Here is a 13,662-nt window from a genome sequence, read left to right as displayed (position 1 = left end):
GTTTTTCCACTCTACAATGCTCTGCTGCACTCTATGCCACTGTACGACACTGAACAACAATGTGCTACACTGTATTCCCCTACACTGCACTCTACAACACTCTACTCTACTCTATGCCATCCTATGATACTCTGCTCAAATCTATGATGACACTCTACTCCATGATACTTAACTCCAAAACACTAGAGTCGCCTATACTCCACTGTATGACACTCTACTGTACGACACGCCACTACATTGTACGACATGCCACTACACTCTACAATACTCCACTTGATTAGATGACACATCACACCATTCTGCTATATAACACTTTACTATATGCAACGCCACTCCATTCCGCTGTCTTCCACTCCATAACACTAGACTCTATGACACTACACTATATGGCACTGTCCTTTACTATACTCTACAACACTGCACTTAACAACACTAAATCAAATAACACTCAACACTATGATTTAAACCCAGTTTACATCTAAGTTGTGGTTAGGAAAACTTTATATATTCTTTATATCCAAACCCCACTAGCCACACTACAATAACTATAACTCGCCACTCTACCATGCACTATGTTCTGAGAAATTATGTGATTTTAGATGTCATAAATCTATCTATTCACTGAATAAACCAAAAGTTAGAGGGACTTTATAGTTAGGGCCAGATTTCACTCATATCAAACCAGTGACATTCAGCAGTTATGGTAACCTGAGCTAGCTATAACTTACACCCCTGCAATGCACTGTTTATGGCCTCACATATTGCATCACTCGTGACATCACTGAGGGCCAACTACCCCTCCCCTTAACTCCTGTAAGTCCATTAAGATGGGTTTACTGAGAGGTGTTCGGTGTTTCTCCACCATTCTGCAAACCCGCCTCCTGGCGCACTACAGTTGGGGGTGAAGTCTCCTTTGCTCTTGAAGGTCCTTGGGGGCCAACTATGCTTCCTGTCACTTCCAATGACAGTTGGATTGCTGAGAGGGTGTCAGAGGCCACGCCCTCTGTCTCCATCACTCTGCAAACATGCATCTTGATGCACTAATGGGTGGTAGTTGCCTTTAGTCCTGAAGCCCTCAGCAGTAAAGTGGAATTAATTCCCCAATTAGAAGCACGCCAGGATGCGGTTGCAGAGTGGTAGAGAAAGGGGGCATGACCTTCAAGTCCTCTCACATACTGGCGGTAACAAGAGGGCTTTTTGTCCCCCAAAGACCCTCAGCATTCAAGAGAATTTCGTTCCACAACCATCACTGCACCAGAAGGTGCGTTTTCAGAGAGTTGTTAAAGGGGGCGTGGCGTCCGGTGACTTACCAGAGGTTTTTTTTATTAAATATTTCTTTTTAGGGAAGAGGGGGTGCATAGCCCCTCTTTCCTGGGCCGATTTCAGACCCTGGGCTCCATCCCCAGGGCCAGTCTTTTATGAAATGGGAGGTTGGCCATGCGGCCCCCCCTTCCTGGGCCAATTATGGCCCCGGGGACCCCATCCCCCATGGCCTGCCCTTTTTTTCTTTTTTCCCCCTTTTTTTCAATAAAGCAACAGTGGCCATATGGCCCACCCTTCTCTGGGCCAAATTTGGCCCCGGGAACCCCAGCGGCATACCCTCTATTTTATTACTATTTTTCACGGGATGAAGCCATGCTGATGCCCTCTCCCGAGGCCACATTCAGCCCTGGGGACCCCATCCCCCAAGGCCAGGCCTTTAAATATGTGTTCAAAAAAAGGGATGAGGCCATGCGGCACTCTTCCCAAGCCCTATTTCGGATCCAGGAACTCCATCTTCCAGGGCCAGGCCTTCATAATTTTTGTAAAATGGGGAGTGGGTCCTCCTCCCTTGGCCGATATCGCCCCAGAGACCCCATCCAGGGGCCATGGCGATCCCATTGGGGAATGCAGGGGGAACCTGAAGGCTACTGAGGTCCCTGCCAGCATTGCTTATGGACAAAGGAACTACTACCATGCAGCTCCGTCTGTCAGAAAGCGATTCTGCTCCACTTCATGGAAGTGAGAACATTTTTAATGATCTTGCTTCCACGAAGCAGAGCAGTGTTTACTATGGCTTGGCAGAAGTGGTGCTCCTGGTAAGCCTTTGCCAATTGCAATGTCCTCGGGGACAGAGAGGGGGCAGTCCCAAGGGCCATCTATGGCTCCATGAGGGAGGCAGTGCGGATCCCCTCCTTCTTCATGTAAGCCCCGGGGAGGTGATGGTCCCTTGGGCTGGGGGTCCCCAACAGACCCCCTTCATGATTATATTTTTTCCCAGGGGAGGTGGTGGTCTCGGGGAAAGGAGAAGGCCATGGGGCTGTGTGGGAATGCAGGGCCTCCCCACGTTGTTTTAAAAAAAGAATATTTAATGCATATGCCCCAGAGAGGTGGTGGTCCCCAGGGCAGCTGGGATGCTGTGAGGCTCCCCGCATATAATTAGTTTACTGCCCAGGGAGGTGGCAGTCCTTGGGGCTGTGAAGGAGGCCATAGGACCTCCCAAGCAGAACTTTATTATAAAATTTGTGCCCTGGGGAGATGGCAGTCCCGGGGCAGCAGGGTAATGACGGGGCTCCCCGCATATAACTAAATCACTGCCCCAAGGAGGTGGTGGTCCCAGGGCTTTGAATAGCCCTTTATTTGTACCATGCCACAGAGATTAGGCCCACCCGGGGGAATAGACAAAATATGCGCAGGAATCCATGGGTCTTTTTAAAATGTTGCCATGGATTTGTGGATCCACCAGCGAGTCCATGTCAAAATAAAAAAATGAAAAAGCTTTTAAACCATATCTGGGGGGGGGGGGGGGGGGGGGGGGGTCAGGGTATTCAAACCTTGCCCCCTTTTCTTTATTTTATACTTTTTTTCTGTGGATTTAGCTTCAAGCCGGGTCCCAAGATGGCTGCCAACACTTCCTGGTTGAAGTGTTGGCAGCCAATCAAATTTCAGTAGGATCTGCTTGCATACTACAATGACTTGTGTCCCCAGATATGTATATTTTTGTAAACTTTAATTTCACTAAAACTATTGAACAGATTTAAACAAAATCACAAAAGGCATGCTTCCTGGACCAACATGTTGTTTTCTGCCAAATTTGGTGTAATTCTGTTCAGCAGTTCGGGCTGTAGTCGTGTTCAAGAAGTGAAAAAGCTCCATAGACTTAACATAGGGAAAATTCTTTTTTGAACCCCCCATTATTCTCTGCCCCCGCTTGATGCATCACCCCAATACATTTCAGCACTGCAGGTGAACCAAAAAAGAGAAGTTTTGTGAAATTTCCAGGGAGATTCGTCAAGCAGGGCCAAAGTTATTGGCAAAACCAAAAGCACTTTTTGTATGGAAACTTTGGTCCTAACTATAACTACCTACTGGCTATCGCTAGTAGTATATATATATATATATATATATATATATATATTAATATTATTATTATACATGAGTTTATTCAGCGCGCAGCTACCCGTAGGTTTCCCGGCGCTAGGAAAGCAGAAGCAGAGGAGTGTGAAGGAAAAAGGTTACAAAGAAAACAGCCAGGTCTTCACTCCTTTGCGGAACTTGAGATAACAAGTTTCCGACCGCAAAGGGATGGGTAGCGAATTCCAGAGCGAGGGCGCCAAGTAGGAGAACGAGCGCCCACCAACTCTAGCCCGCTTGAAACGGGGAACATAGAATCTGCTTTGAGTTGAGGATCTGAGGGTGCGGGAGGGACAGTAGAGATGGACTAAGGAGGATAGATAGTGAGGGGATTTTCCAGCTTTGATGCGATGCATGAAGCATAGTGCTTTAAATTTGGACCTAGACTCTAGGCGCAACCAATGCAGGCTGCGCAGGGAAGCAGAGACTGGGGCAGTTCTAGGCAGATTGCAGAGTAATCAGGATGAACTAGCAAGCGGCCCGGTGGCAGAGGGCTGGCTTGAGGTAGCTGGAGTGTTGTTGGGCATCTCTGAATTCCGTCCCGCTGATTGCGAGCGGTGGCGTTTTTATTTCTGACGCTGTTATTTTTTTATATATATATATATATATATATATATATATATATATATACATATACATACAATATATATACATGCATACATATATACATAATTAATTACAGAGTGGTAGTACGGTAGTAGCTCCTCTGTAGTTATAGTTAGGGTGGCAGGACACAGGGATTTCTTAAATGTTTGTCTCATAATAGCTTTGCACCTATTTGACGAATGCCCTCAAAACTTTGCAGACTTACTGCCCCGTTTTATTCTCGGAGTACTGAAAGTTTTGTGGTGTTTGGCCAATGGGGTGCAAAGAAAAAAGGGGAGTCCTAAAACGGTTGTAAAATCCAACGCATTTTGTTTTTCGTGTACAGCAAAAACGGTCACTTTGATTTTTATGAAGTTTGTCAGGATGATATATTGTGGCACGCAGATGATTCTGTGGGGTATGCAAGGTAAGTAGGGTAAGTATTTTTCTAACTTTTAAGTGTTTTAAACATAGTTATATCTATGGCTTTTGTAGAACCGTGTTGCTACCGAGGTATATTGCGATGACAAGTCATTAGCTGATTGGCTAATGACTGTCTTTGCAAAAGTTAAAGGCAGGCATGTTGTTTTTAGGCCCACTTTGATGTGTTCTGCGCTACACTTTTGGATATAGCTAAGCAATTGTTTTGATATTTCTGCCCTACCTAATAACACTATACTAAAGTGGTAATAGGCTTTGCCAAATATTTGTTTCCTTATATTTGTTCATATACAATAGGGAGCATGACATAGTAATGTGACAGCGGTGTGTAAAAAGAAGACTCAATGTTTTGTAAGCTGCACTTAAACAATGTTGACCTTTAACCCTACCCTTTATGCCCAGCTGGAGTAGGTTTGAAAATAGTTCTTGCACACATGCCACAATGTCTTCCCTTCATTTAAATTTCCTTTGGGCACATTGCCCCTATTCACCCATTCCTGTTCAGCCATTTAATCTGGGGATCCTTACTAGGGTGCGTTTCTGTGGCTTCCAAGTGCTCGTCAAGCACTTCCTCCCAGACGTTCCGCCGGAAATCTTAATTTGCACTTTCAAATGCCACCTGGCATTCAGGGCCCTGCATCCAAATGTTTTTCCACAGCTCATTGAGTCAGCAAGCCATGGGCTTTTTAATGCCCAAACCTGGCTGCCGGTGTGGGGCGCAACTAGGCTAATTACTGAAATGGCACAGTGGTTGCTGTGTTCAGAGGCGCACCAGTGGCCTTGGTTTGCCTGTACATTGGGTCCTCTGGTTTCAGGCATATTTACAAAGAAACACTCTGTCTCTTACAGAGGACCCCAGCAGCAATTGCACTCTTCTGGGCCAAGGGAGCTATGATGTGATAGACCACTCTGGGAGCCATCTTGGAACAGAGACCTTGAACTACCATTATAAATTATATTTTAAATATGAGTCTTACATATATGTTTTCTGAGAACATCAGCTTATCAGTTCTGAAGAAATTTAGATTTAGAAACATCCTTTTTAATTTTGGAAACACACCTACTGCAACCAAAAAGCTTTTATTCGCTGCACTCAGGGGAGCTACTCGCAGGTAGTTGGAGGAGTGACCACCAGCAGCCGAGCTACTCATTGGAGAACTCTGGGGCATATTACCAACAACTAGTGTTATTTATCGCTAAATGGACTTAGCGAGTTTTTTTATCGCCAAGCTTCGCCAGGTATTATCGCAGAGATAACGTGCTATTAGCAACATTTATCTCTAAAGCGTTAAATATCTGGTAATCCAGGTATATTTACGCATTATCGCCAATGGGGACTTAGCCAGAATATCCACCTACCATTGGATATAATGGCTAAGAACTGGTTTGGGCAGGCGTTAGGTTTTGGAGATATGCGCTTAGCGTGAATATTTCCATCGCTACGCCTGCCTTGCTAATAGGCGATAGCGACGTTAGCAACTGCTTTCAGTCGCTAACAGATTGGGTACACCCACTTTGCATGTCATTAGCGATAAAAATCGCTGACATGCAAAGCGGGCCCCAAACTTCTCGCTATCGCCTACAAGCTGTTGCTAACTGCTGTTAGCGACAGCTTGCTAATAGGGCGATAGAATTATCGCTGCTTAGCGGCTGAAAACGGCCGCTAAAGCAGCGTTAATCTAAAATGCCATGCTTGGTAATATGCCCCTCTGTTCTGGAGGGTGCTGTGCTGTCCTTCAGCTTTTGTTGATGCTTCAGAGCTACATGGTTTCTTTCAGCATTCCTATGGCAGTAACTAAACATAGATTTGCAGCGGCTAGACGCCTCGCCTCCCTAGGAACTATTTTGATAGAATGTCCTGAACCATTGCAAGTCACATGGAACCAGCCCTGAGTTCATTGACTTATTGTAGGTGAGAAGAGTTGACGTTCATCTGAATTTTCCGTTAAGGTTACTGATAGAAAGGGCAAAAATATTTGCAGTCTTTAACCCCCCACTAGTCAACAACCTGACACTTTCGTTCTAATTGCTGCATACCACATAATTGAAAAATCCTTTCAACAACACGAATAAGAGAGCACATTGCTAAACTAAGCAAGTGGGTCACAAATAAAGAGCATCAGACAGGAGAATGTTTTAATGATCAGACTCTAATGAGCCATATATATATCAAAGGTCTCAATGCCCTAAAGTAATTGAAGAAAGAAGCTCAGTATTCTATGAAACTCCAAAATAAATAGAAAAATAAACAAACTTTATTTATCTAACTCAGATATTTGGTTACTATTGTGTAATGAGTCAGGTTTTTGCTGTTTTGGGTCTTTTCTGTTTTATTTCAGATATTGCATTTGTGCGGTCAATTGTTGTTGGCCTTGAGTTCTAAGACTGTGACTAAAATAGCTTGTATCACATATGTACTCTCACCAATTGAGAAATTAACGGCCACATCTATGACTGAAGCATTTTGCTGACTTCATAGTTGCGACTTTTTGTGACTCGCAAATAGGAAGTCTCAAAATGCGATGTACTAATATGTCTCAGACACATTTAGCTATTCCAAACAGGGTCACAAATGACATACCTCATTCATATTCATGAGGTAGGTCACAATTTGCAACCTATTGGCGATTGATCAAAACACAGGGATGGTGGCCTGCTGGGAACAGCAGACTACCATGTCTCTGTTTCCTTTTAAGTAAAGTTTTTTTGTGCGAAATGCAGCCTATTTTATTTAATGGAAAACTGGATGTGCTTCAAAAAGGAAAATCAACATTTTTAAAAATTAGGCAGTGGTCCTTGGGACCACAGCCCGCTCTTAAAAACGATTTGCTACCATTCACAATTCCCAAGGGACCCTTCCTTTTTGCTACTGGCTTTCCCCCTACTTGATGTAGGTGGTAAACAGAGATTGTTTTGCGACCGCATTCTCCCAAAATAGGGTTGGTGCATGCCGCTAAAACCGGTCATACATGTCCCCTAAGTGTTTCATCCGCTCTGTCTTTGGTTTTAAAAGTTATTGCTTTATTGAGTTGGTTTGGGTCACGGATCTAATATGGTATCATTGTTTACTAATGTTGTGGTCCTTTACAGATAGGGTATAAGGGTATTAATATGGTACAAATCATTTGAATGTTCTGTGTGTGCATAAGCTCCCTTCTTTGAGGGTCCCACGTGGACTGATGGATTGGAATATGTCATTGGCCCTTGTAAAACCTCCTAGTAAGGCATGGTATTGATTTTCAGCTAAGTCCTCATTATTTGGCCATAATTGCTAGAGCATCCTTACCCCTCTTAATGTCTATGTGTTTTAAGAAGCAAGGAAAATGACACTCTTTGTTATTGCTATGTACTTCTTCCTCAATATGGAATGCAGCACCGTAATTTTTTAGGTAAAACAGAGACACCAAACAGACGTTCCTTAAATATCCATGACACAAGATAGACCCTTACAGTCATCTGTTAGCAATATTAGGCAACATGGAAAACTAGCATTAATAACTATCTAGAAGAATTAGTACAAGTGGCCTCAAGACACTGGTTCTCATACACAGACCTTTTCCATTATCACTTACTTCCCCATCTTCACACATGCAGTGTCCTACTTCCATAAACCCACGCAAATCACCATCACTCCATTGCCACTTTTACCCATTACTTTTATCACCCATTTCATTTTCATCCCTTCTCCCACTCAGATATCCACATTATTGCTCGCACCAGGAATAGGCTCCTGAAATGTGCCCATCAAGTCCACCTCCTCTACCTATCCTCTACATCATCCACTGATGGAGAATACATCCTCTATTCTCACAACTCATATCCAAGGCTCAATCCCTACTTGCGTAGCATCACCAGCCTTACACCTACCACTTGTAGAACACAAGTTTCGACCCAGTATGCCATCAACCAGAGCACCTCACAGCCAAATGCATACAGACACTGGTAGAAAAACTAGTTTTACAGACAACTACAAAATGTGATAACTATATTTCAAGTAAATCAGACCTGCTCTCTAAAAAACTTATGACTTGATCCAAAAGAGGTCTAGAAATGGGATGGGCAATGCTGATACCTGACCTGGAGATGCCCCTCAATTTTTATATTTCTTTCCAATGCTTTAGGGGAAATTATGTTGATAGAATTAAAACACCATACACAGAAGGTACCCGATGCAGTACATGCCCTGACAACTGTGACAATGGACTCTGCAGTAAGTATATGAAAAGTATTTTTATTTACATTAAAGAATTTTAGTTTCAATGAGTCTGCTTCATATCTCTACAATAAATGCAAAATACAAGCAATGATGTAAGCAGCATGTTGTAATATAAAGTCAAGCTTATATATCTTTTCAACAATTGCATTATTTTGTATTTTAAAATACATGTGTTTCATTTTCTGTTCATTAGTCTTAGACTTGTATAGAATTTGGCTATTCCCTCTAAGTGATATTTGAGGATATTGCTTTTATGCCAATGTTTTTCAACAGAAAGAATCTTTAGGTATCAGTATGTTTATGTCAAATGGTGTAAAAGCATGCTTTATACAAAATTCAACTTAAGAATTATTTTAGCACAGAGAAAAAGTCCATAGAAAGCAAGGTATTAACTGAATGATTTTTTATGGAGGCAATGCAATATCTATCCTTCATTTGGGACTATGCTTAATTTCTTAACCATGTCTGCTGAAATCCATCAGACACTCTGTGATATTGGGTGACTGCAGAACTCGATACTCAAAAGTAACATTTATTTTAGGTGACAACGAAAGAAAAAGAGGCTTAGCCAAAATTGAACAGCCCTGAATTGTACTAAATATGACTGCTAAGTTTAAATCTATGTTGGCAAAATATATCCATAAAAAGTAGCAATTGTTAAAAGATCTATGATTACATTTATTAGAGCTAAAGCTGAATTTAAACTTAATAGGCATGCTAATCTGGAGAGAGAGAGAGAGAACAAACTTGATGAGCTATCATTAGGTCCAAATACTCTGGTGCACATTTAAGCTGATTCTGTAAGGAATATGTTGGCTCATTCTTGGTAGCTTGACCTAAGCAGCACGACATCCTCAGGGAAAGAGCTTTCAGAATATCTACAACAGCTAGTTACACAACAGTACTGGTAAGTCAAAGTGTGAACAATTTATCAACATACAATAAGTTTAACATTAAGGAAAGATGAACAGAAATTAACAAAAAAGAAACAACAGCAAAATAATAAATACAAATAAAATAATCTGAAGTCACTAAATTGTCTTAAAGTATTGCTGTAAACCCTGGTGGGCCACCAAAAGAAGCAATGTAAAATCATGGCAAATTGGTATGATGGCTCAAAAAAACACCAACTAGAGCCTTAGAGTTTTGGTTATAACGTCTTACAGCCAACTTGAGGGTGTCAAGTTTCTCATTGGGAAATGAAAAACAAAGAGAGTTTGATGATGTTGATTAAACCCACACATAAGTGAGTTGTAGACTCGGTGCTCAGGTGATTCTTCATGGCAATTGTTTACTGAATGCAGTATTTACTAAACCCTGGGCCCTATGCTATTTCAACAGACACAGTTTGACTCAAAACTAACTGAACGGGCAGAGTCCTATTATGTCCAAGATTCAACTTTAAGAAAACATGTCAAATTAATCCTGAAAACAAGCTGTAGGTTTCTCAGGACTTGTTCACATGAACCCAATGCAGTGCCTTGGCTGGGACTCCTTTCCGCAGTTGGCCTTTAACTTCCTGTATTACCATGGGAGCATATTCCACTCTTTTACCTAAGTAATGGGTAAGTGCCCTCTCGTGTCTCCCTTAGTTGGTGAATCTTTTAGAACAAATACAAAAAACTGTTGAGGATTTCCACAAAATTGAACTAAACAAGAAAACCACCAAAGTTAAGAAAGATATAAAAGCCTTTTCTCAGGAGAGAGCATATCCGTACCTCTCTAAGGACTATTATACCAACCGGTCCTACAGTGGTCCACAAAACCAGAGGCCCTGGGGTAGATATAATAAAAGACAAAACTTCGTAGGGTTCACCGATAGTTCGGTTGACTCCTCAGACAATTCTGATCAACATGAAAGCCCAGGTCCATCACACAGGAATTTTTTAGGGAGAGGACGTGGCCAGCAAGAGCCTCCAGGGGCAGGCAAAAGATAACAACCACAGAGATCGCCAAACCCCCCAGGCGAATGGTTCACCCGCCTCCAACATTACCGTTGGTAGCAGAACCCGACCCTATTGAAACTGATCTGACATTAAACAGAGAGAAAGGTCTTCTACCCAATTTTAATCTAACACAGCACACTTTCTCGGCTGATGAAGTTTCACTGCTCAATAAAGGCTTATCATTCGTGCCAACCATACGCCCTAACTTTGTGGACGCACAAACTGAACTTCTAAGGTTTTTTAGAAAAGTTTGCCTACACAGCTTCTTTATTTTAAACCCATCTCCACCAAAACACTGCAACACCATCTTTAAACCACCATCTAAATGTTCCCCTACCGCAGGTATGATACCCCCTGAGATCCCCACATTCGAAAAACTTGTTCTGAAAGACCTTGCAGACTTTGAAACTAAACGATCTTTTGTACCTTACAACATTACCATTCAAGAAAAAAATGCCTTATCCACTCTAAAAAATAACCAGTCCCTCGTGATAAAACCGGCGGACAAGGGTGGAGGGATTGTCATTCAAGAAATAGACTCCTACAAAAAAGAAACCTTGCGACAACTCAATCACGCTGAATATTATTGTAAATTACCTCGCAACCCTACCAATGAAATCCAGAAATTAGTTTCTCAAGTCACCTCAGAAGCCTTGGAAACAGGCTTTCTATCAAAAAAGGAGCACAAATTCCTCAACATAAAGTCCCCACGCACACCAGTCCCCCGAGGTCCTACCTGTTTAAGTTGGTCCTCTCTAGGAACCATTATGTCTAACTTAAAATGGAAAAAGCAAACAATGTGCTCTCTGCTGACATTCGCTTTTATTTCACACTGTGTCGGGCTCCCCGCATCCAGGTGAGGCATATCTGTAACAATGTGCCAGTAGTGCAGTGGTGGGACTCGGGCTCCAAGGACGGATTTACCTTGCCTTGAAGGTGTTCTCCCCCGCAGGCAAGGTGAGTCTCGGGTGTAGGCCCTCTAGGAGGTGCCGTAGGCTGGCTGAGGTTTTTCCTTTTTGTTCTGAGAAGGCCACATGAAGAACGGGGTTTTAGGACCCAGCGGCGCCAGGGGAAACGCCCGATGTCTTCGGGTTCACCTGTCTTAGAATACATAGAGAGACATGGGATACTTCTCGGTGACGTCAAAGACCACATTTATTGGCTGCAACCAGGAACCGAGGTCTACGAAGCACAACACGGGTGGTCCGCTAGAGACTGCACAAATTCATAGAGCGGAGCATAGTCTTTTATGCTAAAATTCACATTCCTGGCTAGCATCAGTTACATACAAACGGGCCAATCAAATTATGACATTTCATACATATCGCAAGACAACAAGCCCTCTTTCCGTTGTCTAGCCCACCAGAAATGACCAAGCAAAATCCAACATTCATTGTGGATTATTATTATTATTATTATTGTCTCCCTAAGATTCATAGGAACGCAGAGTCCCCACCCGCCGTCCCATCGTCTCGGGCTTTGGTTCCGTTCTAGAACCCCTCGGACATTATATAGATTACTTCATAAAACAGTTTGTCCCGGGTACTATCTGTTACATAAAAGACAGTACGGACATGAGTAATCTCATTGAGGAGCTACCATTTGACCCCACATCCAGCACCATGTGTACGTTGGATGTGGAATCGCTGTATACTAATATTCCCCAGTATGAGTCCCTTTGTGTCATCGAAAAAGTGCTAGAAACACGTCCACGCCCACACAATGTTCCTACCGTGTTTATTCTCCAACTGCTCGAGATTTGCTTAACAAAAAAATGTTTTGTCTTTGTAGGAAGTTCTACGGCCAAGTGCGTGGCACTTCAATGGGAGCGATTTTCGCCCCTAACCTGGCCATACTCTATATGGACCACCTTGATACATCATGTATCCTAGACACGTCTAACCCTTTCCACACAGGAATCTCCTTATGGAAACGGTATATAGATGACATTTTTCTATTGTGGAGTGACTCCCTAGAGAGCAGCACACAATTCCATCATTGGCTAAATATTAACAGCGGAGGCCTGAACTACACACTCAGTACTAGTAAAGAATCACTTCCCTTCTTGGACTTAGTGATAAGACACACAGAAGGCCGCTTGACCATGAGTCTCCATCGCAAATCCACTGAGCGGAACACCTTATTGAACTACAGCAGCCATCACCCTCGTGCACTCAAAGATTCACTCCCCTTCTCCCAGTTCCTGTGCTTAAGGCGGAATTGCTATTTTAAGGAAGACTATTTCAGTCAGGCCAAGACACTAAGCCATAAGCTCAGAGCCAGAGGTTATCCACAGAAATTGGTGCGCCATTCCCTCAAACGCGCTTGGTATTGCCCTAGGGAAACCCTCCTAGAACCCAAACCTAAGAAAATGCAGGAACGCCTAATTTGTGTCAATACATTTTCACCAGCATCACATGCAATCAAAAAGAGTATAGTCAAACACTGGCCTGTGCTAAATGCTGGCCAACTGAATCTTGAACGCCCACTGTTCGCCTTTAAACGGGCAAAAAACATTAAAGAACATCTAGTCCGGGCAGCCATGCCCAAAACCCCCCAAAAAACAACTATCAACGATGCATGGGGGTTACCGACTCTTACAGGTCATGTGAAATGTGGTAGCTGCATATGTTGTGATTACACTGTTGAAGGCAAAACCTTTGAGCACGGAGCAATTAAATTTGAGAGAAAATATTTCTCTAACTGCAATTCAGTAAACGTTGTGTATGCAATTTTCTGTCCCTGCAAAATGATCTACGTAGGCCAGACAAGCCAGAAAATCAAGCTTAGGATCGAACAGCATCGCAGCAGAATCCGGTGTAAAACGGCGAATGCACCCCTAGTGGAGCACTTTACGGACAATGGACATACTGAGAATTATCTCAAATGGACAATTATCACAGTGATCAAACCACCCCCGAGAGGGGAGAGGGGCAGACACTTCACAATTACTCAACAAGGAAGAGCTCCATTGGATTCTGAGAACCAATAGCATCCACAGTGGCCTCAATCGCCTTAAAGACTGGACCTCCCTTTTATAAAGATGTCTCTTGTAACATGTATTCAAGTCACAAACTGTGC

The 13,662-nt window shown here is 42.9% G+C and overlaps 1 protein-coding gene across 1 annotated transcript in view; it reads left to right on the top strand.

The window, feature by feature from the left end:
- The window catches only part of LOC147709484 (uncharacterized), a 189,232-nt gene that overhangs the window by 168,611 nt on the left and 6,959 nt on the right, over positions 1 to 13,662 (top strand). Inside the window, exon 8 of the mRNA XM_086926004.1 lies at positions 8,541 to 8,629. Within this exon, the coding sequence (XP_086782130.1) occupies positions 8,541 to 8,629 (89 nt within the window). The remainder of the gene's footprint in view (positions 1 to 8,540; positions 8,630 to 13,662) is intronic.

This window comes from Lissotriton vulgaris, chromosome 6, assembly GCF_964263255.1.
Source record: "Lissotriton vulgaris chromosome 6, aLisVul1.2, whole genome shotgun sequence".
Taxonomy (NCBI): Eukaryota; Metazoa; Chordata; class Amphibia; order Caudata; family Salamandridae; genus Lissotriton; species Lissotriton vulgaris.
Note: the sequence above shows the minus strand (reverse complement) of the source record. Positions and strands in the feature narration are given on the sequence as shown.